The sequence below is a fragment of the Salvelinus fontinalis genome, chromosome 30 (assembly GCF_029448725.1).
Source record: "Salvelinus fontinalis isolate EN_2023a chromosome 30, ASM2944872v1, whole genome shotgun sequence".
NCBI classification, from domain to species: Eukaryota; Metazoa; Chordata; class Actinopteri; order Salmoniformes; family Salmonidae; genus Salvelinus; species Salvelinus fontinalis.
In genome coordinates this window covers 9,143,234-9,171,063 of record NC_074694.1, presented here as the reverse complement: position 1 = coordinate 9,171,063, position 27,830 = coordinate 9,143,234, and the positions used below count along the sequence as shown (strand labels likewise).

General features: G+C 42.3%; 1 protein-coding gene and 2 long non-coding RNA genes across 4 annotated transcripts; 2 read left to right on the top strand and 1 right to left on the bottom strand.

Annotated features, from left to right (window-relative positions):
- LOC129828602 (annexin A4-like) lies at nt 1-27,830 on the bottom strand. Its single transcript, XM_055889662.1, has 15 exons — nt 27,722-27,830; nt 21,097-21,438; nt 18,805-18,836; nt 14,834-15,130; nt 14,537-14,624; nt 14,141-14,235; nt 13,504-13,617; nt 12,950-13,040; nt 12,569-12,648; nt 11,242-11,298; nt 10,767-10,860; nt 9,380-9,475; nt 1,903-1,961; nt 1,490-1,612; nt 1-1,270 (listed from the first exon to the last, which is right to left on the bottom strand). Exons 2-15 carry the CDS (start codon nt 21,428-21,430, stop codon nt 1,211-1,213), a joined length of 1,620 nt encoding a protein of 539 aa, XP_055745637.1. The 5' UTR covers nt 21,431-21,438; nt 27,722-27,830; the 3' UTR covers nt 1-1,210.
- On the top strand, nt 15,650-16,512 carry LOC129828603 (uncharacterized). The gene is made up of 5 exons (XR_008755256.1): nt 15,650-15,727; nt 15,786-15,843; nt 16,105-16,162; nt 16,221-16,307; nt 16,453-16,512. It is a non-coding gene; the product is annotated as an uncharacterized LOC129828603 (long non-coding RNA).
- Nucleotides 16,619-17,662, top strand: LOC129828605 (uncharacterized). 2 transcript variants are annotated; one of them, XR_008755257.1, is made up of 3 exons: nt 16,619-16,684; nt 16,975-17,032; nt 17,618-17,662. It is a non-coding gene; the product is annotated as an uncharacterized LOC129828605 (long non-coding RNA). The 2 variants fall into 2 exon arrangements; XR_008755258.1 differs by lacking the exon at nt 17,618-17,662 and adding an exon at nt 17,212-17,278 and having other exon boundaries at nt 16,641-16,684; nt 16,888-17,003.

The following is a 27,830-nucleotide window of genomic DNA, read 5'->3' as shown; positions in this document are numbered from 1 at the left end:
TCATTGCCAGTCAAAATATTTTAATTTGACAGGAAGGACACCATTATAAGCCTGTGGCTGAACATTACAACAACCAAATGATTGTAAACGTTTGGGCCATTGTGATAAGTTACAAACGTGGTATTAGCATATATTTATATAATTTTCCAATTACAATGCCTCACTGGATCCATTGTGTTCAAACTGCCCTCTACTGGCATCAAATTATACTATACAGTATATACCCTATGCAATGAATAAATTGTTAAACAATATTGACAACAAATAATGAAGTATTGGCAATTAGTTGTACAACGGCTTACATTGAAATTATATTAGAAATAGCAGTGAAAGATGAAATGAAAACATAAATATTGACTTGCATGGAACTTAAACAGCTTTCAAAATAGATGGTAAAACATTGAAAGAGTTGCATGTCATGGCGGCTTTGGGTCTGCAGCATAAAAAAAGGCAACATTGTGTTAATATCTAGGAAACAAGCAATGGAAAAATGGCCTACATTATTAAAAGGTGTCGATAAGAGAAAATAAATACCAGCTTTGTGTGGTGATATTTAATTATCATTGGCTTTCATTTGAAATTAAACAAGTTGTCTAATTTGCATAGAATATAGCAGTCAGCAATAAAGCTATAATAACCTATATTTTTTAAAAATATCTTAATAAGTATCTAAATATCCTAAAATATTTGCACGTGTTGACACAAATCCAGAAATATTCATATTTAGTATTTGGCAGTTAGCTGATATAATCATTTGTCAATTATAGTACTGCATTGTTTTTAAATGGCATTATCCTGATCATATGAATATATGAATATGAATATGATTACAGATATCACGATTTAAAAATAAAAATAAACTTTTGAAAATGAATCAAGACTATATAATAACAATAACGGATTGCATATGCAGCAAATAAAGTCATTATCCTACATACGTCACGCAGCACATTATGGTGTGAGACACAAATTTGGCAAAAATAACTACATACATCAACCCAGCACATTATGGTGTGAGACACAAATTTGGCAAAACTAACTACATATATCACAGGTTGATATAAGATCCTGTCTGTTACATTCTCATGGACTACTACTCTCATAGAATTAGAATGAGTAGAACGGCCATAGCACTTATGATTCTATGGTTATCATTCTGATTCTATGACGTCACTGTCCTGATTGATATCGGGGATTTCGGCATATCGCTCTAATCACTTCCTCCACACAGCTTCAGCAGCAGCTTCTGGTAGTCCCCAGAGGTATCACCCTGTCAGATGAAATTTAAAAAAGCACATACAAGTAACAGCATGTTAAAAACAGACACATTTTCCATCAGACAAACCAAGAAATAAACATAATTTACTTGTGAATTATTATTCAATAATTTACATAATTTAGGCAGCAATCTACCTCCATAACATAAAAGCAGTGGATTGATTCCAACAATAGAATTTTAGCATAGTGATTATTTGTGTAAGGTACATACAGAGATGGCGGTGAACAGTGATTTCCCGTAGGTCTTCTGGTATGCCTGTCTGATATCCAGCATGTCCACCTCGGAGCGAGTCACCATGACCCGAATCAGAGTCCTGTCCTTGGTCCCAGCCCCCTAGGAACAACACATAGCACAGACTGGTTAGTCATCAGTAAGAGCTAGGCCTGAAACATGGCTTGTGGTCGCCGTCACTATGGTGTCTAAATGTGTGTCAAAATACAATATGTCTAAAACACTATCGTGATAGAAACTACAGGACATGTCTCAGGGATACACTTAAACATGGTTAAAGGACATTTCCATCAGCGGAGTCAGAGTGTGTGGAGTCAGAATGCGTAGGGTCAGAGTGCCCGCGGTCAAAGTAAGAGCACAGTCAGATGTAAGAGACAGTGTTTCTTTCTTACCGCCATGGACTTGTGCAGCCTCTCTGCAAAGTATTCAGGAGTGTTCCTGATGCATTTCACTGGAACACAACAAGACAAGGCTTTAGTTCATAGAGAAGAAACAGGACTAACCTTACTACCGGCTGAGTCACAAATGCTGCCACATTCCCTGTATTCCCCTATGGATTCTGGGCAAAAGTAGTGCACTAGGTAAGAAATGGGGTGCCATTTGGGATGCAGAACACTGTCATATCAAACCAATTCAAATCAGATCCTCAATCACCTGATTCAAATCAGATCCTCAATCACCTGATTCAAATCAGATCCTCAATCACCTGATTCAAATCAGATCCTCAATCACCTGATTCAAATCAGATCCTCAATCACCTGATTCAAATCAGATCCTCAATCACCTGATTCAAATCAGATCCTCAATCACCTGATTCAAATCAGATCCTCAATCACCTGATTCTAAACATTCAACAGCTATGGGATCTCAGATCCCAAAAGTGATAGTTACTGAACTTTGAGAATAAGTCACACACTGTTCTCTCCTTGCAGTGACCAGCTGGTTATTACAGACACTGTTCTCTCCTAGCAGTGACCAGCTGGTTATTACAGACACTGTTCTCTCCTTGCAGTGACCAGCTGGTTGTTACAGACACTGTTCTCTCCTAGCAGTGACCAGCTGGTTATTACAGACACTGTTCTCTCCTAGCAGTGACCAGCTGGTTATTACAGACACTGTTCTCTCCTAGCAGTGACCAGCTGGTTATTACAGACACTGTTCTCTCCTAGCAGTGACCAGCTGGTTATTACAGACACTGTTCTCTCCTAGCAGTGACCAGCTGGTTATTACAGACACTGTTCTCTCCTTGCAGTGACCAGCTGGTTATTACAGACACTGTTCTCTCCTAGCAGTGACCAGCTGGTTATTACAGACACTGTTCTCTCCTAGCAGTGACCAGCTGGTTATTACAGACTGTTCTCTCCTTACAGTGACCAGCTGGTTATTACAGACACTGTTCTCTCCTAACAGTGACCAGCTGGTTATGACAGACACTGTTCTCTCCTAGCAGTGACCAGCTGGTTATTACAGACAATGTTCTCTCCTTGCAGTGACCAGCTGGTTATTACAGACAATGTTCTCTCCTTGCAGTGACCAGCTGGTTATTACAGACACTGTTCTCTCCTTGCAGTGACCAGCTGGATATTACAGACACTGTTCTCTCCTAGCAGTGACCAGCTGGTTATTACAGACACTGTTCTCTCCTTGCAGTGACCAGCTGGTTATTACAGACACTGTTCTCTCCTTGCAGTGACCAGCTGGTTATTACAGACACTGTTCTGTCCTTGCAGTGACCAGCTGGTTATTGCAGACACTGTTCTCTCCTTGCAGTGACCAGCTGGTTATTACGGACACTGTTCTCTCCTTGCAGTGACCAGCTGGTTATTACAGACAATGTTCTCTCCTTGCAGTGACCAGCTGGTTATTACAGACACTGTTCTCTCCTTGCAGTGACCAGCTGGTTATTACAGACACTGTTCTCTCCTTGCAGTGACCAGCTGGTTATTAGACACTGTTCTCTCCTTGCAGTGACCAGCTGGTTATTACAGACACTGTTCTCTCCTAGCAGTGACCAGCTGGTTATTACAGACACTGTTCTCTCCTTGCAGTGACCAGCTGGTTATTACAGACACTGTTCTCTCCTTGCAGTGACCAGCTGGTTATTACAGACACTATTCTCTCCTTGCAGTGACCAGCGGGTTATTACATACACTGTTCTCTCCTTGCAGTGACCAGCTGGTTATTACAGACACTGTTCTCTCCTTGCAGTGACTAGCTGGTTATTACAGACACTGTTCTCTCCTAGCAGTGACCAGCTGGTTATTAGACACTGTTCTCTCCTAGCAGTGACCAGCTGGTTATTACAGACACTGTTCTCTCCTAGCAGTGACCAGCTGGTTATTACAGACACTGTTCTCTCCTAGCAGTGACCAGCTGGTTATTACAGACACTGTTCTCTCCTTACAGTGACCAGCTGGTTATTACAGACTGTTCTCTCCTTGCAGTGACCAGCTGGTTATTACAGACACTGTTCTCTCCTTGCAGTGAACAGCTGGTTATTACAGACACTGTTCTCTCCTTACAGTGAACAGCTGGTTATTACAGACACTGTTCTCTCCTTACAGTGACCAGCTGGTTATTACAGACACTGTTCTCTCATTGCAGTGACCAGCTGGTTATTACAGACACTGTTCTCTCCTTGCAGTGACCAGCTGGGTATTACAGACACTGTTTTCTCCTAGCAGTGACTAGCTGGTTATTACAGACACTGTTCTCTCCTAGCAGTGACCAGCTGGTTATTAGACACTGTTCTCTCCTAGCAGTGACCAGCTGGTTATTAGACACTGTTCTCACCTAGCAGTGACCAGCTGGTTATTACAGACACTGTTCTCTCCTTACAGTGACCAGCTGGTTATTACAGACTGTTCTCTCCTTGCAGTGACCAGCTGGTTATTACAGACTGTTCTCTCCTTGCAGTGACCAGCTGGTTATTACAGACTGTTCTCTCCTTGCAGTGACCAGCTGGTTATTACAGACTGTTCTCTCCTTACAGTGACCAGCTGGTTATTACAGACTGTTCTCTCCTTGCAGTGACCAGCTGGTTATTACAGACTGTTCTCTCCTTGCAGTGACCAGCTGGTTATTACAGACTGTTCTCTCCTTGCAGTGACCAGCTGGTTATTACAGACTGTTCTCTCCTTGCAGTGACCAGCTGGTTATTACAGACTGTTCTCTCCTTGCAGTGACGAGCTGGTTATTACAGACTGTTCTCTCCTTACAGTGACCAGCTGGTTATTACAGACTGTTCTCTCCTTGCAGTGACCAGCTGGTTATTACAGACTGTTCTCTCCTTGCAGTGACCAGCTGGTTATTACAGACACTGTTCTCTCCTTGCAGTGACCAGCTGGTTATTACAGACACTGTTCTCTCATTGCAGTGACCAGCTGGTTATTACAGACACTGTTCTCTCCCTGCAGTGACCAGCTGGGTATTACAGACACTGTTCTCTCATTGCAGTGACCAGCTGGTTATTACATACACTGTTCTCTCCTTGCAGTGACCAGCTGGTTATTACAGACACTGTTCTCTCCTTGCAGTGACCAGCTGGTTATTACAGACACTGTTCTCTCCTTGCAGTGACCAGCTGGTTATTACAGACACTGTTCTCTCCTAGCAGTGACCAGCTGGTTATTAGACACTGTTCTCTCCTAGCAGTGACCAGCTGGTTATTAGACACTGTTCTCTCCTAGCAGTGACCAGCTGGTTGTTACAGACACTGTTCTCTCCTAGCAGTGACCAGCTGGTTATTAGACACTGTTCTCTCCTAGCAGTGACCAGCTGGTTATTACAGACACTGTTCTCTCCTTGCAGTGACCAGCTGGTTATTACAGACACTGTTCTCTCCTTACAGTGAACAGCTGGTTATTACAGACACTGTTCTCTCCTTGCAGTGACCAGCTGGTTATTACAGACACTGTTCTCTCATTGCAGTGACCAGCTGGTTATTACAGACACTGTTCTCTCCTTGCAGTGACCAGCTGGGTATTACAGACACTGTTTTCTCCTAGCAGTGACTAGCTGGTTATTACAGACACTGTTCTCTCCTAGCAGTGACCAGCTGGTTATTAGACACTGTTCTCTCCTAGCAGTGACCAGCTGGTTATTAGACACTGTTCTCACCTAGCAGTGACCAGCTGGTTATTACAGACACTGTTCTCTCCTTGCAGTGACCAGCTGGTTATTACAGACACTGTTCTCTCATTGCAGTGACCAGCTGGTTGTTACAGACACTGTTCTCTCCTAGCAGTGACCAGCTGGTTATTACAGACACTGTTCTCTCCTTGCAGTGACCAGCTGGTTATTACAGACACTGTTCTCTCCTTACAGTGAACAGCTGGTTATTACAGACACTGTTCTCTCCTTGCAGTGACCAGCTGGTTATTACAGACACTGTTCTCTCATTGCAGTGACCAGCTGGTTATTACAGACACTGTTCTCTCCTTGCAGTGACCAGCTGGGTATTACAGACACTGTTTTCTCCTAGCAGTGACTAGCTGGTTATTACAGACACTGTTCTCTCCTAGCAGTGACCAGCTGGTTATTAGACACTGTTCTCTCCTAGCAGTGACCAGCTGGTTATTAGACACTGTTCTCACCTAGCAGTGACCAGCTGGTTATTACAGACACTGTTCTCTCCTTGCAGTGACCAGCTGGTTATTACAGACACTGTTCTCTCCTTACAGTGAACAGCTGGTTATTACAGACACTGTTCTCTCCTTGCAGTGACCAGCTGGTTATTACAGACACTGTTCTCTCCTTACAGTGAACAGCTGGTTATTACAGACACTGTTCTCTCCTTGCAGTGACCAGCTGGTTATTACAGACACTGTTCTCTCATTGCAGTGACCAGCTGGGTATTACAGACACTGTTCTCTCATTGCAGTGACCAGCTGGTTATTACATACACTGTTCTCTCCTTGCAGTGACCAGCTGGTTATTACAGACACTGTTCTCTCCTTGCAGTGACCAGCTGGTTATTACAGACACTGTTCTCTCCTTGCAGTGACCAGCTGGTTATTACAGACACTGTTCTCTCCTAGCAGTGACCAGCTGGTTATTAGACACTGTTCTCTCCTAGCAGTGACCAGCTGGTTGTTACAGACACTGTTCTCTCCTAGCAGTGACCAGCTGGTTATTAGACACTGTTCTCTCCTAGCAGTGAACAGCTGGTTATTACAGACACTGTTCTCTCCTTGCAGTGACCAGCTGGTTATTACAGACACTGTTCTCTCCTTACAGTGAACAGCTGGTTATTACAGACACTGTTCTCTCCTTGCAGTGACCAGCTGGTTATTACAGACACTGTTCTCTCATTGCAGTGACCAGCTGGTTATTACAGACACTGTTCTCTCCTTGCAGTGACCAGCTGGGTATTACAGACACTGTTTTCTCCTAGCAGTGACTAGCTGGTTATTACAGACACTGTTCTCTCCTAGCAGTGACCAGCTGGTTATTAGACACTGTTCTCTCCTAGCAGTGACCAGCTGGTTATTAGACACTGTTCTCACCTAGCAGTGACCAGCTGGTTATTACAGACACTGTTCTCTCCTTACAGTGACCAGCTGGTTATTACAGACTGTTCTCTCCTTGCAGTGACCAGCTGGTTATTACAGACTGTTCTCTCCTTGCAGTGACCAGCTGGTTATTACAGACTGTTCTCTCCTTGCAGTGACCAGCTGGTTATTACAGACTGTTCTCTCCTTGCAGTGACCAGCTGGTTATTACAGACTGTTCTCTCCTTACAGTGACCAGCTGGTTATTACAGACTGTTCTCTCCTTGCAGTGACCAGCTGGTTATTACAGACTGTTCTCTCCTTGCAGTGACCAGCTGGTTATTACAGACTGTTCTCTCCTTGCAGTGACCAGCTGGTTATTACAGACTGTTCTCTCCTTGCAGTGACCAGCTGGTTATTACAGACTGTTCTCTCCTTGCAGTGACCAGCTGGTTATTACAGACTGTTCTCTCCTTGCAGTGACCAGCTGGTTATTACAGACTGTTCTCTCCTTGCAGTGACCAGCTGGTTATTACAGACTGTTCTCTCCTTACAGTGACCAACTGGTTATTACAGACACTGTTCTCTCCTTGCAGTGACCAGCTGGTTATTACAGACTGTTCTCTCCTTACAGTGACCAGCTGGTTATTACAGACACTGTTCTCTCCTTACAGTGAACAGCTGGTTATTACAGACACTGTTCTCTCCTTGCAGTGACCAGCTGGTTATTACAGACACTGTTCTCTCCTTACAGTGAACAGCTGGTTATTACAGACACTGTTCTCTCCTTGCAGTGACCAGCTGGTTATTACAGACACTGTTCTCTCATTGCAGTGACCAGCTGGGTATTACAGACACTGTTCTCTCATTGCAGTGACCAGCTGGTTATTACATACACTGTTCTCTCCTTGCAGTGACCAGCTGGTTATTACAGACACTGTTCTCTCCTTGCAGTGACCAGCTGGTTATTACAGACACTGTTCTCTCCTTGCAGTGACCAGCTGGTTATTACAGACACTGTTCTCTCCTAGCAGTGACCAGCTGGTTATTAGACACTGTTCTCTCCTAGCAGTGACCAGCTGGTTGTTACAGACACTGTTCTCTCCTAGCAGTGACCAGCTGGTTATTAGACACTGTTCTCTCCTAGCAGTGAACAGCTGGTTATTACAGACACTGTTCTCTCCTTGCAGTGACCAGCTGGTTATTACAGACACTGTTCTCTCCTTACAGTGAACAGCTGGTTATTACAGACACTGTTCTCTCCTTGCAGTGACCAGCTGGTTATTACAGACACTGTTCTCTCATTGCAGTGACCAGCTGGTTATTACAGACACTGTTCTCTCCTTGCAGTGACCAGCTGGGTATTACAGACACTGTTTTCTCCTAGCAGTGACTAGCTGGTTATTACAGACACTGTTCTCTCCTAGCAGTGACCAGCTGGTTATTAGACACTGTTCTCTCCTAGCAGTGACCAGCTGGTTATTAGACACTGTTCTCACCTAGCAGTGACCAGCTGGTTATTACAGACACTGTTCTCTCCTTACAGTGACCAGCTGGTTATTACAGACTGTTCTCTCCTTGCAGTGACCAGCTGGTTATTACAGACTGTTCTCTCCTTGCAGTGACCAGCTGGTTATTACAGACTGTTCTCTCCTTGCAGTGACCAGCTGGTTATTACAGACTGTTCTCTCCTTACAGTGACCAGCTGGTTATTACAGACTGTTCTCTCCTTGCAGTGACCAGCTGGTTATTACAGACTGTTCTCTCCTTGCAGTGACCAGCTGGTTATTACAGACTGTTCTCTCCTTGCAGTGACCAGCTGGTTATTACAGACTGTTCTCTCCTTGCAGTGACCAGCTGGTTATTACAGACTGTTCTCTCCTTACAGTGACCAACTGGTTATTACAGACACTGTTCTCTCCTTGCAGTGACCAGCTGGTTATTACAGACTGTTCTCTCCTTACAGTGACCAGCTGGTTATTACAGACACTGTTCTCTCCTTACAGTGACCAGCTGGTTATTACAGACTGTTCTCTCCTTACAGTGACCAGCTGGTTATTACAGACTGTTCTCTCCTTGCAGTGACCAGCTGGTTATTACAGACTGTTCTCTCCTTGCAGTGACCAGCTGGTTATTACAGACTGTTCTCTCCTTGCAGTGACCAGCTGGTTATTACAGACTGTTCTCTCCTTGCAGTGACCAGCTGGTTATTACAGACTGTTCTCTCCTTGCAGTGACCAGCTGGTTATTACAGACTGTTCTCTCCTTGCAGTGACCAGCTGGTTATTACAGACACTGTTCTCTCCTTGCAGTGACTAGCTGGTTATTACAGACTGTTCTCTCCTTACAGTGACCAACTGGTTATTACAGAACTTACCCACAGCCACCATGCCATCCTCCACGTTTCCAGACATCTCCCTGCAGATGCTCTTCACGATGTCTCTACCACTCATCTGCTGGTACTCATTGAACACTAGCAGAAGCAAGAACCACAGAGCAGCGGTTGTTATAACCTCGTCATAATGTTATAACATGCCAACGAAACCACAGGCAAGGTTATAACCATAGGTAAGGTTGTTATAAACATGTAGTAGATTGTTATAACCATAGGTAAGGTTGTTATAAACATGTAGTAGATTGTTATAACCATAGGCAAGGTTGTTATAAACATGTAGTAGATTGTTATAACCATAGGCAAGGTTTTAATAAACATGTAGTAGATTGTTATAACCATAGGTAAGGTTGTTATAAACATGTAGTAGATTGTTATAACCATAGGCAAGGTTGTTATAAACATGTAGTAGATTGTTATAACCATAGGCAGGGTTGTTATAAACATGTAGTAGATTGTTATAACCATAGGCAGGGTTGTTATAAACATGTAGTAGATTGTTATAACCATAGGTAAGGTTGTTATAAACATGTAGTAGATTGTTATAACCATAGGCAGGGTTGTTATAAACATGTAGTAGATTGTTATAACCATAGGCAAGGTTGTTATAAACATGTAGTAGATTGTTATAACCATAGGCAGGGTTGTTATAAACATGTAGTAGATTGTTATAACCATAGGCAGGGTTGTTATAAACATGTAATACGGGTTATAATATACTAATGAGCCGTAGGCAGGGTTGTTATGACTTTGGTTAACCACATAAAACAATTCAAATATGTTTGTAGAAATAGTGTTGAGATAGACATATATAATGTAGACATATATATAATATAGACATATATAATATAGACATATATAATATAGAAATATATAATATAGATATATATAGATAGACATATATAATATAGATATAATATAGACATATATAATATATATATAATATAGACATATATAATATATATATATATAATATAGACATATATAATATAGATATATATAATATAGACATACACTGTACTGTCATAACAGTATAACTGGTATGAGGAACTACAACCCTTTGAGAGAAACAGAACTGACTTGGTAATATAAACACAGTGCAGTATGATTACCTACCTGCTCTCAGGTAACACAGTATGATTACCTACCTGCTCTCAGGTAACACAGTATGATTACCTACCTGCTCTCAGGTAACACAGTATGATTACCTACCTGCTCTCAGGTAACACAGTATGATTACCTACCTGCTCTCAGGTAACACAGTATGATTACCTACCTGCTCTCAGGTAACACAGTATGATTACCTACCTGCTCTCAGGTAACACAGTATGATTACCTACCTGCTCTCAGGTAACACAGTATGATTACCTACCTGCTCTCAGGTGGGGTTTGCTCCTGGAACACAGTATGGCGTTGAACTGGGACTCATCCGTCCCCACTTTGTTCTCCCCGGCAGCATACAGTTTCTAACACACAGCATCACATGATCAGTTTCTAACACACAGCATCACATGATTAGTTTCTACCACACGGCATCACATGATCAGTTTCTAACACACAGCATCACATGATCAGTTTCTACCACACAGCATCACATGATTAGTTTCTAACACAACATAATCATTACAAGTCATGAACTGCTTGCCTATGATTATGGAAGCATATCTCTGCCTATATTTTCCAATTATATATGTTTTTAAATAAATAACTGTCAGCCTTAGATAATGCCCACTTTCCCTGTTATCCTTTTGCCCTACAGGGTATATAAACAGTATTGTTTGGCATCAGATAGATCTTTAAAACAGTAACATTTCTATTACATTACCAGAACAAGAAAGAGTGTTCACCTGAGCATCCTGTTTGGCTATGTTGATGTCCACCTGTTCCCTCTCGTCTCGATTTCCCTACAAACAGGAAGTGAAGAATTGGTTTACAACAAAAAAAGGATTGGATGAGTCTCAAATAACATCCTGTATAGTGCACTACGTTTGACCAGGCTAATGCACCCTATTCCCTGTATAGTGCACTACGTTTGACCAGGCTAATGCACCCTATTCGCTGTATAGTGCACTACGTTTGACCGGGCTAATGCACCCTATTCCCTGTATAGTGCACTACGTTTGACCAGGCTAATGCAACCTATTCGCTGTATAGTGCACTACGTTTGACCGGGCTAATGCACCCTATTCGCTGTATAGTGCACTACGTTTGACCAGGCTAATGCAACCTATTCCCTGTATAGTGCACTACGTTTGACCAGGCTAATGCACCCTATTCGCTGTATAGTGCACTACGTTTGACCAGGCTAATGCAACCTATTCCCTGTATAGTGCACTACGTTTGACCGGGCTAATGCACCCTATTCCCTGTATAGTGCACTACGTTTGACCAGGCTAATGCACCCTATTCGCTGTATAGTGCACTACGTTTGACCAGGCTAATGCAACCTATTCCCTGTATAGTGCACTACGTTTGACCAGGCTAATGCACCCTATTCCCTGTATAGTGCACTACGTTTGTCCAGGCTAATGCACCCTATTCCCTGTATAGTGCACTACGTTTGACCAGGCTAATGCACCCTATTCCCTGTATAGTGCACTACGTTTGACCAGAGCCTTGGGATGCAGATTATATTATAACAGCAGAGTACTGGTATCTTGGAAGGAATTTGACACAAGAAAACTGTAAACTTATCCTCATCCAATTGCTGTAATTTCTTCCATAAAACTTTAATGGTATCTTTATAGTAGTTCTTACTTCCTGACTCAAGAGTGTACGTCTCAATTGGCACCCTATTCCCAGGGTCCATAGGGCTCTGGTCAAAAGTAGTGCACTATGTAGGGAATAGGTTGCCATTTGGGACGTACGCTCAGAAAGGAAGTTGCTACAGTAGATGTTTATCTTGAGGGCGATAGCAGTTTAATACAAGTATTTTGGTTTCCTGAGTCTTTTTAATCTTAGCATTTAAGAATTGTTAACGAAACTTAAGGATAATAATATTTGTAGCCATCAGATAGTTGATGCTCTTGCACTTTCCATTGGCTATGTTGAGTACTGGGAAGTTGCCCTAATTAAATCAGCTTTAGCCTTCACTTTCAAAGCCGTTACTCAATGATAACGATTAATAACATATCAAATCAACATATTAAAAACCAACAACACATCAACAGTTACCTGACAGAGGGAGACGAGGAGCCTACGGAAGTGTCCTGATGTGTCATTAATGATGGCATCCTCCAGTTTCTTACCATACTCTGAAACACACAGTATTTACATGATACCCTGAATGAAACAACATTTCAGCCCTACCCTGAAACAAACTGCTTTTCAGCCCTACCCTGAAACACACTGCCTTTCAGATTATCATAAAAGTAAATGTGTCTTACTGCCTTCCCAAAACATAACCGGTCAAAATGTATCAACATAGCTAAGACACATTTACTTGTATGACAAACTGGCAATGCTTTGTGTTTCACGAGTATGAATTGAAAATGCTGTGTGTTTCAGAATATGGATGAAATACTGTGTGTTTTCAGGAGTAGGCAAGACACTTACCGTTTTTGTAAATTTGATTAATTTCTCTGATTTCTGCATTGGAGCGAGATGACAGGATCTCAATCAGACAGGCTTCATCGGTACCTGCACCCTGTCCAGAGAACAAAACAGGTTATAGAGTGGATGGTAATAAAAAGGGAACATTTACGGTGTATACATGGTACAAGTAAAAACATTTACTAAAATCGAATGACTAAGAATCATCTTGAAGATAAGAATATTTATTGTCCAAGAATGCTACAATCAAAAGCAACATTTTCTTGATACAGTAACTACGGCAAGCTAAATTGATTTTGGACAATGTATGAGCAATGAACAATTCACAACCCCCACATGGCTGACTTTCGTCTTTAAAAATTGAGCTTTTCTTTCTGTTCCTTACTGAGATGACTCACTAAAAAAGAGACCCAAAAAGGTGGCTACTATAAAGACAATCTGGGCTGTGTTCAGTAGGAAGAAAACGTTTTTAAAAAACAGTCTTGTCCAATAATATAAGAACTTCTAATGAACATGACCCCCCGGTGTAGAGAGGAATGAATAAAAGCCCAACTCACCACTATGGCTTCTTTGAGTTGAGATGCATCAAACTTGGCTGGTGTCTGCAACATGGCAATAGCCAGCTTCTCAAAGTTCCCAGTCAGTTCAGACTTTAGATCGTGGAATAAATCCTGTGAAATAGAAGATTGTGTAAGAGGTCACGCAAGATGTGCCCTATAAATGGCACCCTATTCCCTTTATAGTGCACTACTTTTCACCAGAGCCTTGAGCAAGGCACTTCCACAACAACAGTTCTATCCTGAATATATACATATTTGGGGTCACTTAGAAATGTCCTTGTTTTTGAAAGAAAAGCAAACATTTTTGTCCATTAAAATAACATCAAATTGGTCAGAAATACAATGTAGACATTGTTAATGTTGTAAATGACTATTGTAGCTGGAAACGGCAGATTTGTAATGAGAATATCTACATAGGCGTACAGAGGCCCATTATCAGCAACCATCACTCCTGTGTTCCAATGGCACGTTGGTGTTAGCTAATCCAAGTTTATCATTTTAAAAGGCTAATTGATCATTAAAAGACCCTTTCGCAATTAGGCCAGCATCCCGGAGTCTCCTCTTCACTGTTGATGTTGAGACAGGTGTTGAACTCCAACAATATAGGGAACCATTACTGTAGTGTAAACCTCACCTTCCCATAAGTGGTTTTGTAGGCTGCAACCATTGGAACCCTCTGCTTGTTTGAGCGGCTCCCAAGAATCTCAATTATAGCTGCCTCATCCGTGCCTGTTGAAAATAATCTATTAATATTATTGTTACCAGTTTAACTGATAGTAAATTGAATGTGTATCACTAAATAATGTGTTCTTAATTGTAGAATATTCAACACGTGCAAATCTAGCCATAGAAAGTTTATATTTATAGAAGATTTACAGAATCGAATAAAATAAACTTAATTTTTTCCCAGAAGGAACTTCAGTTAAATAATGTGTTATTAGATTTGTACTGAATGTCATTATCATAATTATATTATTATAATGTCATTATCCATGATATAAGTGAATGTCTGTAATGATGAAGTACGGACCAAAGCCCTTCATGGCCTTGCGGAGGACTTCCACATCCCTCAGAGGGTCAGCGCCTGGATAGTCCTTAATAACACCCCTAAAGCCTCTCTAATGACAAATACAAGAAAATACTGACACTGAAGCAAGCAAATACTGAAACTGAAGATTAGAAATTCTGAAATTGAAGATTAGAAATACTGAAACAAGGAAACACTTTGTAAAGCATATTAGGAAATAAAAATCCAATGTAAATAAATGTAACTGAGTAATTGGTTGACGATTTCACATTGAAGACAACAACATATAGAGACTCTCACGTTGATGGCAGGTGAATAAGGAGTAGCCGGAACACCACCTCCATATCCTGGCATGGAAGGGTTGGGGGCCGGGGCTCCACCAGGGTAGCCAGGCATGGGCTGCTGTCCTGGGGCAGGACCGCCCGGGTACCCCTGGGGTTGACCTGGGGCAGGACAGCCTGGGTACCCCTGGGGTTGACCTGGGGCAGGACCGCCTGGGTACCCCTGGGGTTGACCTGGGGCAGGACCGCCTGGGTACCCCTGGGGTTGACCTGGGGCAGGACAGCCTGGGTACCCCTGGGGCATACCTCCACCTGGCTGGAGGAAAAGGGGAGCTGATTAGCTGGGATCACGTTACTGACTCTGGTATTGTGCCCAGATGCCGCTCTATTCCCTACATAGTGCACTACTTTAGACCAGGGCCCCTCTAGATAGAGGAGTGACCATGCAGGTACTAGGGATGGAGGCGTGACCATGCAGGTACTAGGGATAGAGGAGTGACCATGCAGGTACTAGGGATGGAGGAGTGACCATGTAGGTACTAGGGATAGAGGAGTGACCATGTAGGTACTAGGGATAGAGGAGTGACCATGCAGGTACTAGGGATGGAGGAGTGACCATGTAGGTACTAGGGATAGAGGAGTGACCATGTAGGTACTAGGGATAGAGGAGTGACCATGTAGGTACTAGGGATAGAGGAGAGACCATGTAGGTACTAGGGATGGAGGAGTGACCATGTAGGTACTAGGGATAGAGGAGTGACCATGCAGGTACTAGGGATGGAGGAGTGACCATGTAGGTACTAGGGATAGAGGAGTGACCATGTAGGTACTAGGGATAGAGGAGTGACCATGTAGGTACTAGGGATGGAGGAGAGACCATGTAGGTACTAGGGATGGAGGAGTGACCATGTAGGTACTAGGGATAGAGGAGTGACCATGTAGGTACTAGGGATAGAGGAGTGACCATGCAGGTACTAGGGATGGAGGAGTGACCATGTAGGTACTAGGGATAGAGGAGTGACCATGTAGGTACTAGGGATAGAGGAGTGACCATGCAGGTACTAGGGATAGAGGAGTGACCATGTAGGTACTAGGGGTAGAGGAGTGACCATGCAGGTACTAGGGATAGAGGAGAGACCATGTAGGTACTAGGGATAGAGGAGTGACCATGTAGGTACTAGGGATAGAGGAGTGACCATGTAGGTACTAGGGGTAGAGGAGTGACCATGCAGGTACTAGGGATAGAGGAGAGACCATGTAGGTACTAGGGATAGAGGAGTGACCATGTAGGTACTAGGGATAGAGGAGAGACCATGTAGGTACTAGGGATGGAGGAGTGACCATGTAGGTACTAGGGATAGAGGAGTGACCATGTAGGTACTAGGGATAGAGGAGTGACCATGCAGGTACTAGGGATGGAGGAGTGACCATGTAGGTACTAGGGATAGAGGAGTGACCATGTAGGTACTAGGGATAGAGGAGTGACCATGTAGGTACTAGGGATAGAGGAGAGACCATGCAGGTACTAGGGATAGAGGAGAGACCATGTAGGTACTAGGGATAGAGGAGAGACCATGCAGGTACTAGGGATAGAGGAGAGACCATGTAGGTACTAGGGATAGAGGAGAGACCATGCAGGTACTAGGGATAGAGGAGTGACCATGCAGGTACTAGGGATGGAGGAGTGACCATGCAGGTACTAGGGATAGAGGAGAGACCATGCAGGTACTAGGGATAGAGGAGTGACCATGTAGGTACTAGGGGTAGAGGAGTGACCATGTAGGTACTAGGGATAGAGGAGTGACCATGTTGGTACTAGGGATAGAGGAGTGACCATGCAGGTACTAGGGATGGAGGAGTGACCATGTAGGTACTAGGGATAGAGGAGTGACCATGTTGGTACTAGGGATAGAGGAGTGACCATGTAGGTACTAGGGATAGAGGAGAGACCATGCAGGTACTAGGGATAGAGGAGTGACCATGTAGGTACTAGGGATAGAGGAGAGACCATGCAGGTACTAGGGATGGAGGAGTGACCATGCAGGTACTAGGGATAGAGGAGTGACCATGCAGGTACTAGGGATAGAGGAGTGACCATGTAGGTACTAGGGATAGAGGAGTGACCATGTAGGTACTAGGGATGGAGGAGAGACCATGTAGGTACTAGGGATGGAGGAGTGACCATGTAGGTACTAGGGATAGAGGAGAGACCATGCAGGTACTACAGTAGGGATGGAGGAGTGACCATGCAGGTACTAGGGGTAGAGGAGAGACCATGCAGGTACTAGGGATAGAGGAGTGACCATGTAGGTACTAGGGGTAGAGGAGTGACCATGTAGGTACTAGGGATAGAGGAGTGACCATGTTGGTACTAGGGATAGAGGAGTGACCATGTAGGTACTAGGGATAGAGGAGTGACCATGCAGGTACTAGGGATAGAGGAGAGACCATGCAGGTACTAGGGATAGAGGAGTGACCATGTAGGTACTAGGGGTAGAGGAGTGACCATGTAGGTACTAGGGATAGAGGAGTGACCATGTTGGTACTAGGGATAGAGGAGTGACCATGTAGGTACTAGGGATAGAGGAGTGACCATGCAGGTACTAGGGATAGAGGAGTGACCATGCAGGTACTAGGGATAGAGGAGTGACCATGCAGGTACTAGGGATAGAGGAGTGACCATGCAGGTACTAGGGATAGAGGAGTGACCATGTAGGTACTAGGGATAGAGGAGTGACCATGCAGGTACTAGGGATAGAGGAGTGACCATGCAGGTACTAGGGATAGAGGAGTGACCATGCAGGTACTAGGGATGGAGGAGTGACCATGCAGGTACTAGGGATAGAGGAGTGACCATGTAGGTACTAGGGATAGAGGAGTGACCATGCAGGTACTAGGGATAGAGGAGTGACCATGCAGGTACTAGGGATAGAGGAGAGACCATGTTGGTACTAGGGATAGAGGAGTGACCATGCAGGTACTAGGGATAGAGGAGTGACCATGTAGGTACTAGGGATAGAGGAGTGACCATGCAGGTACTAGGGATAGAGGAGTGACCATGCAGGTACTAGGGATAGAGGAGTGACCATGTAGGTACTAGGGATAGAGGAGTGACCATGCAGGTACTAGGGATAGAGGAGTGACCATGCAGGTACTAGGGATAGAGGAGTGACCATGCAGGTACTAGGGATAGAGGAGTGACCATGTAGGTACTAGGGATAGAGGAGTGACCATGTAGGTACTAGGGATAGAGGAGTGACCATGCAGGTACTAGGGATGGAGGAGTGACCATGCAGGTACTAGGGATAGAGGAGTGACCATGTAGGTACTAGGGATAGAGGAGTGACCATGCAGGTACTAGGGATAGAGGAGTGACCATGCAGGTACTAGGGATAGAGGAGAGACCATGTTGGTACTAGGGATAGAGGAGTGACCATGCAGGTACTAGGGATAGAGGAGTGACCATGTAGGTACTAGGGATAGAGGAGTGACCATGTAGGTACTAGGGATAGAGGAGTGACCATGCAGGTACTAGGGATGGAGGAGAGACCATGTAGGTACTAGGGATAGAGGAGTGACCATGCAGGTACTAGGGATAGAGGAGTGACCATGTAGGTACTAGGGATAGAGGAGTGACCATGTAGGTACTAGGGATGGAGGAGTGACCATGCAGGTACTAGGGATAGAGGAGTGACCATGCAGGTACTAGGGATAGAGGAGTGACCATGCAGATCTGGGCAGAAGAGATGTAGTCGTTGTTTGTCTGTAAGTTGTTTTTAGCATGTGTAGGTTTGTATCTGGTGTGGGGACAAAACTGCAAACTGAAATATTATATTAAAAATTTTAAAAAGAATAGGGTGCCATTTGAGACGTAACAGACTCCACGTGTTACAGGGAGTGGAGATGACAAGGTAGATAGAGCTGATTTAGAGGCTGTCAGTAGGTCGGTAATAACTTGCTTCTTAGTTACTTGGTGTAAGATATATTTACCATTCCACCAGCAGGGGCTCCCCCCCAACCACCTGGAGAAACAAACACAGTAAGAGGTGCATCTTTTAATATCGAAAACACAGGATTACTTCAAATATGGATCGTTTATCCAGTTCAGTGCCTTTTGAGAACATTTTAAAATTTTAGCATTCTATAATAAAAAGCACATGTTTTTTTTTTTTTTCATTAAGTTGAACAACACATTTTCTCATCTGAAGAGACTCAATTATTTAAAAAAATACTACAGTAAGTGGCAGATAAAGTAACAGGGTTGAATGCAATTTAAATAATCCATCAATTTCATTGAGACGTGGGGGAATGGAATATTATTGTGTGCAACAGGGAGTGGCAATTGAACGCAAGCTTCACAAAAACATGTGAAGGTGTACAAACATTTCTAGCCTGTCTGTCTATGGATAACGGGTTTGACGTGTTTTGCTCAAACCGCTGTAAGAAATTGTATTAGATATTGGTAACTTGTTCTAACAACTTCTCAACATTACCTATAAGTTGACACAACATACACACCCCCTCTTTCTCTTGGACATATGCTGGACACATAGGACATATACACGGCACCCACAATTCCCCTCCCCCATGACAATCACACAGACACACCCAACCCATGGTTGGACCTCAGGACAAAGAACTCTCAGGAACCAATGGAACGTGGACACCAGGCCTGATCAGGACTACCCAAGACCCAGACCGACCAATCGGAAGGCCAGACTCGCAGATCAACCTACTTTGCTTGTTGTCTATATATAAAACTGTATGACTGTGGAAACTCGCTCTTTTCCAAATGACCCCATACGGATCGGATAGAAAAGAGCCGTGCTGCACGCTTTGCATAATATTTTTACACTTGAATAAACCTGCCTTATTATAAAATTATCCACCTCGTCCTATGTCTCCACTTGGTCTCCTGTCTCAAGTAAAAAGAATTATCATCAACACCGCTCAGTTTTCCACCACAAAACACCAGAAAATGACCAAAAATAGAAGACCCAGATCACCTGCTTTAACGCTATGATTTGACTAGTAGATGTTCAATGTTTATTTGGGATAAAATATAGGTTTTTAAAGGAATAGTTTTACCATATTAACAGGAGTCCAGTTCATGTAACAGGTTTGACCTGAGGGACATACGTAAATGACTCACAAATAAATAAATAATTATCTTCAGAAATGACTTTTGTCAAAGCAACAAAACATAACTAGGGCTTTACAATGATGGTGAAACTTAGAGAAAATGTTACGGTTAAAATAAGAAATCAGAGGGACACGTCAAAATGAAAATTGAAAACCTCTTTCTCCCCCTCTCTCTCACCCTCCCCCTCTCTCTCGCTCTCTCCCTCTCTCTCGCTCTCTCCCTCACCCCCTCTCTCTCTCACCCTCACCCCCTCTCTCTCTCTCTCACCCCCTCTCTCTCTCTCACCCCCTCTCTCTCTCTCACCCCCTCTCTCTCTCTCACCCCCTCTCTCTCTCTCTCACCCCCTCTCTCTCTCTCACCCCCTCTCTCTCTCTCACCCCCTCTCTCTCTCTCACCCCCTCTCTCTCTCTCACCCTCTCTCTCTCTCACCCTCTCTCTCTCTTTCTCTCCCTCCCCCTCTCTCTTTCTCTCCCTCCCCCTCTCTCTTTCTCTCCCTCCCCCTCTCTCTTTCTCTCCCTCCCCCTCTCTCTTTCTCTCCCTCCCCCTTTGAGTGCATCTTGCTAGCTGTCACTCAAATGACGAGGGGCCGAAGTTCATTGGTTGAACTCTAATTGCTAGCGGGCTGGCCCACGTGAGGGAAAAATGTAGGGGGAAAAGCGCAGCACTGTTTCCAGAAGAACTAAGGATTTCGTGGATAATTGAGTTAAAACAGTAATTCTGCTCATAGATTCTGCATGCCTCAACACTTAGTGAACGCCAAAGTTCCAGAGCACATCTTTAAAAGGCACTTCATTTAACAGGCTTTTCAAATTCAATATGGGTGCAAAACTTTTTATTTAAAATATCAGGGACACAAAAGGCACTCTCTTCATAGAACAACCCATATACTGGACATTTGAATTGTAAAATGTATCCAAAATCATTGTGTATCAAGATCACAGACCAGGGTCTCATCTCAGACTTCCTGTATACTAAAAAAACAAACACAACAAGCACACATTTGCACGACCATGAAAGCAAATAGCAATCGCCTTAGAGTTGACATGTGCCGGTGTTACTTAAAGGATTCTCTGGAATGTGGTGCTTATCTAGGTAATCAGCTCATCCAAAAAAATGTAATATATTAGCAAAACTCTTACCTTGTGCTGGAGGCATGGAAGGATACCCTCCGGCCTGAGGAAAACCTCCACCTGGTTGAGGGTAACCACCAGCCTGCTGGGATGGATAGCCCCCGGCTTGGGGCGGGTAACCTCCAGCCTGAGGCGGGTAACCTCCAGCCTGAGGCGGGTAGCCCCCAGCCTGAGGCGGGTAGCCCCCAGCCTGAGGCGGGTAACCTCCAGCCTGAGGCGGGTAACCTCCAGCCTGAGGCGGGTAACCTCCAGCCTGAGGCGGGTAACCTCCAGCTTGGGGGGGATATGCACCTGGTTGTGGGGGGTAGCCACCTGTCTGGGTAGGGTAACCAGGATAACTCATCTTTGGGACTTGAAAGAAAGAAAGCATTAGAAGTTAAGGCGTAAGTATTTAAAAACATATTTTTATGAGATACATATACATTTATGAGACACATATATATATATATATACACACACTGAGTTGACAAAACATTATGAACACCTGCTCTTTCCATGACATAGACTGACCAGGTGAATCCATGTGAAAACTATGATCCCTTATGGTCACTTGTTAAATCAACTTCAAATCAGTGTAGATGCAGGGGAGGAGACGGGTTAAAGAAGGATTTTTAAGCCTTGACACAATTGAGACATGGATTGTGTATGTGTGTGTCATTCAGAGGGTGAATGGGCAAGACAAATAACTACAGTGCCTTTGAACAGGGTATGGTAGAATGTGCCAGGCACACTGGTTTGTGTGTGTCAATAACTGCAACGGGTTTTCACTCTCAACAGCTTCCTGTGTGTATCAAGAATGATCCACCACCCAAAGGACATCCAGCCAACTTGACACAACTGTGGGAAGCATTGGAGTCAACATGGGCCAGCATCCCTGTGGAACGCTTTCGACGCCTTGTGGAGTCCATGCCCCGACGAATTGAGGCTGTTTTGATTAAAAAAGGGGGTGCAACTAATGTTTTGTACACTCAGTGTGTGTGTGTGTGTGTGTGTGTGTGTGTGTGTGTGTGTGTGTGTGTGTGTGTGTACACACACAGTGTACATAGAACCTATAGGGTCGGTTTCCCAGACACAGATTGAGCCTAGTCCTGTAGAATCTCCATTGAAAGTGCTTTTTAGTCCGGAACTAGGCTAAATCTCTGTTCAGGAAACCGGCCCATAGAGTTTATTCAACTACGATTTTAAAAACAGTTTTGGTCGAATGGCCTTCATCACCTGAACAAACAAACCCTGAAATAAAAACATCCACTGGTTCATTATAACAGTCGGTGGACACTAGAGAACAGACCACCTACACCTAGCTACAGCCTCATAGTCTTTTCCTATGTTTCAATGTGTAAACCCACAAACAAAATGAGAGACAATTACTATAGCTATATGCATAAATGCCTAAATGCCTGCACACGCGGAAAAGTATTGCTTGTGTCCAACAAAATAGAATATACAGTCGCTAGTGAAAGTCTACAACCCCCTTTGGCTAAATCTTCACATTTTGCTGCTTTAATATTGAATCCAGGAGTATAATAAATAACCTATTCCACATTTTCAAAGTGAAAGAAAAATGACAGAACATTTTTCTATAAACACAAAGATGTGTTGATTACGTTTGTCTTCACATCCCAGAGGTAATACTTGATACAGGAGCATCTTTGGTAGCCATTACAGCTGTGAATTAGAGTTTACTTTGCACAACATTTATTCATTTGTTTTTGTCAAAATTGTTGGGCTGTAAAGACATGACATCACACATACCCTCCCTAAAGGATCAGTTGAGGTATAATAACTGGAGAAAAGCGCTGACCAAAACTCTAGTCAAAGAATAGTGTAAAGCAAGGGTAGAAAACCCTGGTCCTGGAGAACTACAGACACTTCATGTTTTCCCAATAACGGACCTGGAGACAAGGTGTGCTGAATTTAGGCAATCACTGAACTAATCAATTAACTCAGTTGATCAGGTGTGCTGACGAGTTGAACCAAAAAGTAACAGAGATACTCCACAAACAGGGTGGTCTACCCCTGCTATAAAGGCATAGTTCCCATTCGGCTAAAAATATCCTGGAAGTATATTACAGAAGTAAAATATCCTAAGAGTTTATTACAGAAGTAAAATACCCTAGGAGTTTATTACAGAAGTAAAATACCCTAGGAGTTTATTACAGAAGTAAAATACCCTAGGAGTTTATTACAGAAGTAAAATACCCTAGGAGTTTAGTACAGAAGTAAAATATCCTAGGAGTTTAGTACAGAAGTAAAATATCCTAGGAGTATATTACAGAAGTAAAATATCCTAGGAGTATATTACAGAAGTAAAATATCCTAGGAGTATATTACAGAAGTAAAATATCCTAGGAGTATATTACAGAAGTAAAATATCCTAGGAGTATATTACAGAAGTAAAATATCCTAGGAGTTTATTACAGAAGTAAAATATCCTAGGAGTTTATTACAGAAGTAAAATATCCTAGGAGTTTATTACAGAAGTAAAATATCCTAGGAGTATATTACAGAAGTAAAATATCCTAGGAGTATATTACAGAAGTAAAATATCCTAGGAGTATATTACAGAAGTAAAATATCCTAGGAGTATATTACAGAAGTAAAATATCCTAGGAGTATATTACAGAAGTAAAATATCCTAGGAGTATATTACAGAAGTAAAATATCCTAGGAGTATATTACAGAAGTAAAATATCCTAGGAGTATATTACAGAAGTAAAATATCCTAGGAGTATATTACAGAAGTAAAATATCCTAGGAGTATATCACAGAAGTAAAATATCCTAGGAGTATATTACAGAAGTAAAATATCCTAGGAGTTTATTACAGAAGTAAAATACCCTAGGAGTTTATTACAGAAGTAAAATATCCTAGGAGTATATTACAGAAGTAAAATATCCTAGGAGTATATTACAGAAGTAAAATATCCTAGGAGTATATTACAGAAGTAAAATATCCTAGAAGTATATTACAGAAGTAAAATATCCTAGAAGTATATTACAGAAGTAAAATATCCTAGAAGTATATTACAGAAGTAAAATATCCTAGAAGTATATTACAGAAGTAAAATATCCTAGGAGTATATTACAAAAGTAAAATATCCTAGAAGTTTATTACAGAAGTAAAATATCCTTGAAGATGACGACTCAATGAACTACATGGAAGTACCGTGGATGAACGATAATGACTCTGGGTTTAATTGATCGAACAGTATACTACTACAACCTATTGACCAGTATTCTGTCGCCAGGGGCCAAATCCACAAAGCGTCTCAGAGTAGAAAATCAGTCATAAGTGCTGAGAATAAATACATTTTTACTCCTGCTCTTATGAGTAAAAATAAAGACGTCTTACTCCTGCTCTTATGGGTAAAAATAAAGACGTCTTACTCCTGCTCTTATGGGTAAAAATAAAGACGTCTTACTCCTGCTCTTACGGGTAAAAATAAAGACGTCTTACTCCTGCTCTTACGGGTAAAAATAAAGACGTCTTACTCCTGCTCTTACGGGTAAAAATAAAGACGTCTTACTCCTGCTCTTACGGGTAAAAATAAAGACGTCTTACTCCTGCTCTTATGGGTAAAAATAAAGACGTCTTACTCCTGCTCTTATGGGTAAAAATAAAGACGTCTTACTCCTGCTCTTACGGGTAAAAATAAAGACGTCTTACTCCTGCTCTTACGGGTAAAAATAAAGACATCTTACTCCTGCTCTTATGGGTAAAAATAAAGACATTTTACTCCTGCTCTTATGAGTAAAAATAAAGACATCTTACTCCTGCTCTTACGGGTAAAAATAAAGACATCTTACTCCTGCTCTTATGGGTAAAAATAAAGACATCTTACTCCTGCTCTTATGGGTAAAAATAAAGACATCTTACTCCTGCTCTTACGGGTAAAAATAAAGACGTCTTACTCCTGCTCTTATGGGTAAAAATAAAGACATCTTACTCCTGCTCTTACGGGTAAAAATAAAGACATCTTACTCCTGCTCTTACGGGTAAAAATAAAGACATCTTACTCCTGCTCTTACGGGTAAAAATAAAGACATCTTACTCCTGCTCTTATGGGTAAAAATAAAGACATCTTACTCCTGCTCTTATGGGTAAAAATAAAGACATCTTACTCCTGCTCTTACGGGTAAAAATAAAGACGTCTTACTCCTGCTCTTATGGGTAAAAATAAAGACATCTTACTCCTGCTCTTACGGGTAAAAATAAAGACATCTTACTCCTGCTCTTACGGGTAAAAATAAAGACATCTTACTCCTGCTCTTACGGGTAAAAATAAAGACATCTTACTCCTGCTCTTATGGGTAAAAATAAAGACGTCTTACTCCTGCTCTTATGGGTAAAAAATAAAGACGTCTTACTCCTGCTCTTATGGGTAAAAATAAAGACATCTTACTCCTGCCTTGAGTCATAACAAGCATCATAATTGTCATGTTTTGTTCATTGATCTACACAAAATATTCCATCATATCAAAGTGGAAAGAAAATTCTACAAATGTTTACAAATTAACATTTATCAACTAAAATATAGTCGGTGCATAAGTATTCACCCCCTTCGTTGAGGCAAGAATAAATTAGCTCAAATGTAGGATTTGGCTTATCAAACGACAAAGTTATATGGACTCACTGTGTGTGAAATAGTAATAATGATGAATGCCTCCCACTTCCTCTGTCCCCCATACATGCAACATATTTCAGTTCCCTCAGTCAAGTAGTGCATTTCAAACACCATGTTGTGCTGCTGCCATGTTGTGTTGCTACCATGTGTTGTCATGCGTTGCTGCCATGCTATGTTGTGGTCTTAGGTCTTTCTGAACTGAGCTGCAGGACAGGAATGAAACTGCTCAGGGATGTCACCATGAGGCCATTGGTGATTTTAAAACAGCTACAGAGTTCAATGGCTGTGATGAGAGAAAAACTGAGGATGGATCAACAACATTGTAGTGACTCCACAATAATGTCCTAAATGACAGAGTGAAAAGAAGAAGACAAATATACAGAATAAAAATATTCCGAAACACATTTGTTTACCCTTCAGTGTATGTACTTTCCTGCAGTTATACTTGGGGATATCGCTTTTCAACAGTAAAAGTAAAATGGCTGGAGGACATCTTTAACATAATGTTTAAACCTACTCTGAGCTGGGAGTTTTTTTGTTGTCTTAAAAACAGGTTTACATCAGCACCCCTCCTTTGAGACACTCCTTGGACTGGTTAACCCAGACTGAGCAATTTAACCAGTAACATATGAAGGGCGACTGGGTGTCCCCTACCCTACAGCACGCCCTCTCCCATCGTCACACATTCCAACATCTCCATGGAACCCTAAACATTGATTAATCTGAATAAACAGACCAGTACAGCCTAAAGCAGTTGCCCTGCTCTGTCATCGACTGACAGATTTCTACAACTAATGGGGCGTATTCCTCTGCCCAGGCGTTACTGATGCCTGCCAGATCTTACAACGCCTGGATTGGTATTTTACATACCATCTAACCACATTATACGTTAAAACAGTCAGTCGATGACATGGCACACAACAATTGGTTGACGCAAGCAACATCTGAGCAGGGTAACGCAACTTTGACGTGGTTATGGTGCTTTCACAACAACTGGGAACTTTCGAGAAAAAAAACGAGGTCCGTGATCTTCAGACGGAAAGTCAGAGCTCTAAAAATATGCCCAAATTTAGAATCCCCCCCACCCCAAAGTTCCCAGTTGTCTTAACAAACTGAAGTCAGAAGTAGGAGATTTCCCGAGTTCCCAGTTGTTTTGAACGTGGCATCTGCTGATACCTAAAAATACCTATCCAGACCGTTGTAAGATCTGGCAGGGTTCAGCAACGCCTGGGCAGAGGAACGCCCCATAAGGACACTCATTGCTCCAGAACTAGCTTCGAACACAAGAAATTGATCCGTCAATAGGCCTGCTCCTTTGATTTGAACGCAACAAAAGAACATCACAACGCTAGTAATTTCCTACTACAGTAAAACAACGTAATTTCGGCTACATTAGAAGTGCTACAATGTAACCTTCCAGCCAACCAGAATCGGTGGTCTCACATGTTTCGTGTGTCCCTTTCACTGCTGAAATGTATATATATATATATATATATATATATATATATATATATATATATATATATATATATATATATATATATATATATATATATCTACAAGGCTACACTGAAGCTGTTACATAATATTACAATCTAGCCTTCCAAGATGTCACATTGTAGCTAATTACACATCCTGAATTTGAGACAAAATGGCAGTTTGAGATTAAAGTACTTTAGAGCGTACTTAAAATCTTGTCGATCTGCCCTTAATGCAGGAGAATAATAATAAGAAAACAATTGTAGACTACTAAATTATAACAATTAAACAGTGACCAATAACTAAACCCAGGATCGTTCACAAATAAGAGCGATTTTAAATGGCGATTGTTAGATGTTGAACCGAAATGCGGATATGTGAACTGCTTCGCATACGTTATATAAATAAAGACATTCAGAAGCTTAAACCTGCACACAATTCTAGGACATTTCGAGTTGGCTTAGATCTGTATAAAACCTAACATTGAAGAATATAACCCTCCTTTTCAAAGCAAAATAACTTGTGCCTTACTTGTTTCTGACGCTCGGGAATGTTGAAGGGAAGCGATTGAATCAGGAAGAGCTTAAAGATGGTTGCGCAGTGTAGTTGTGGGTGGGCCCTTCTCCTGATTTTCGCCTTG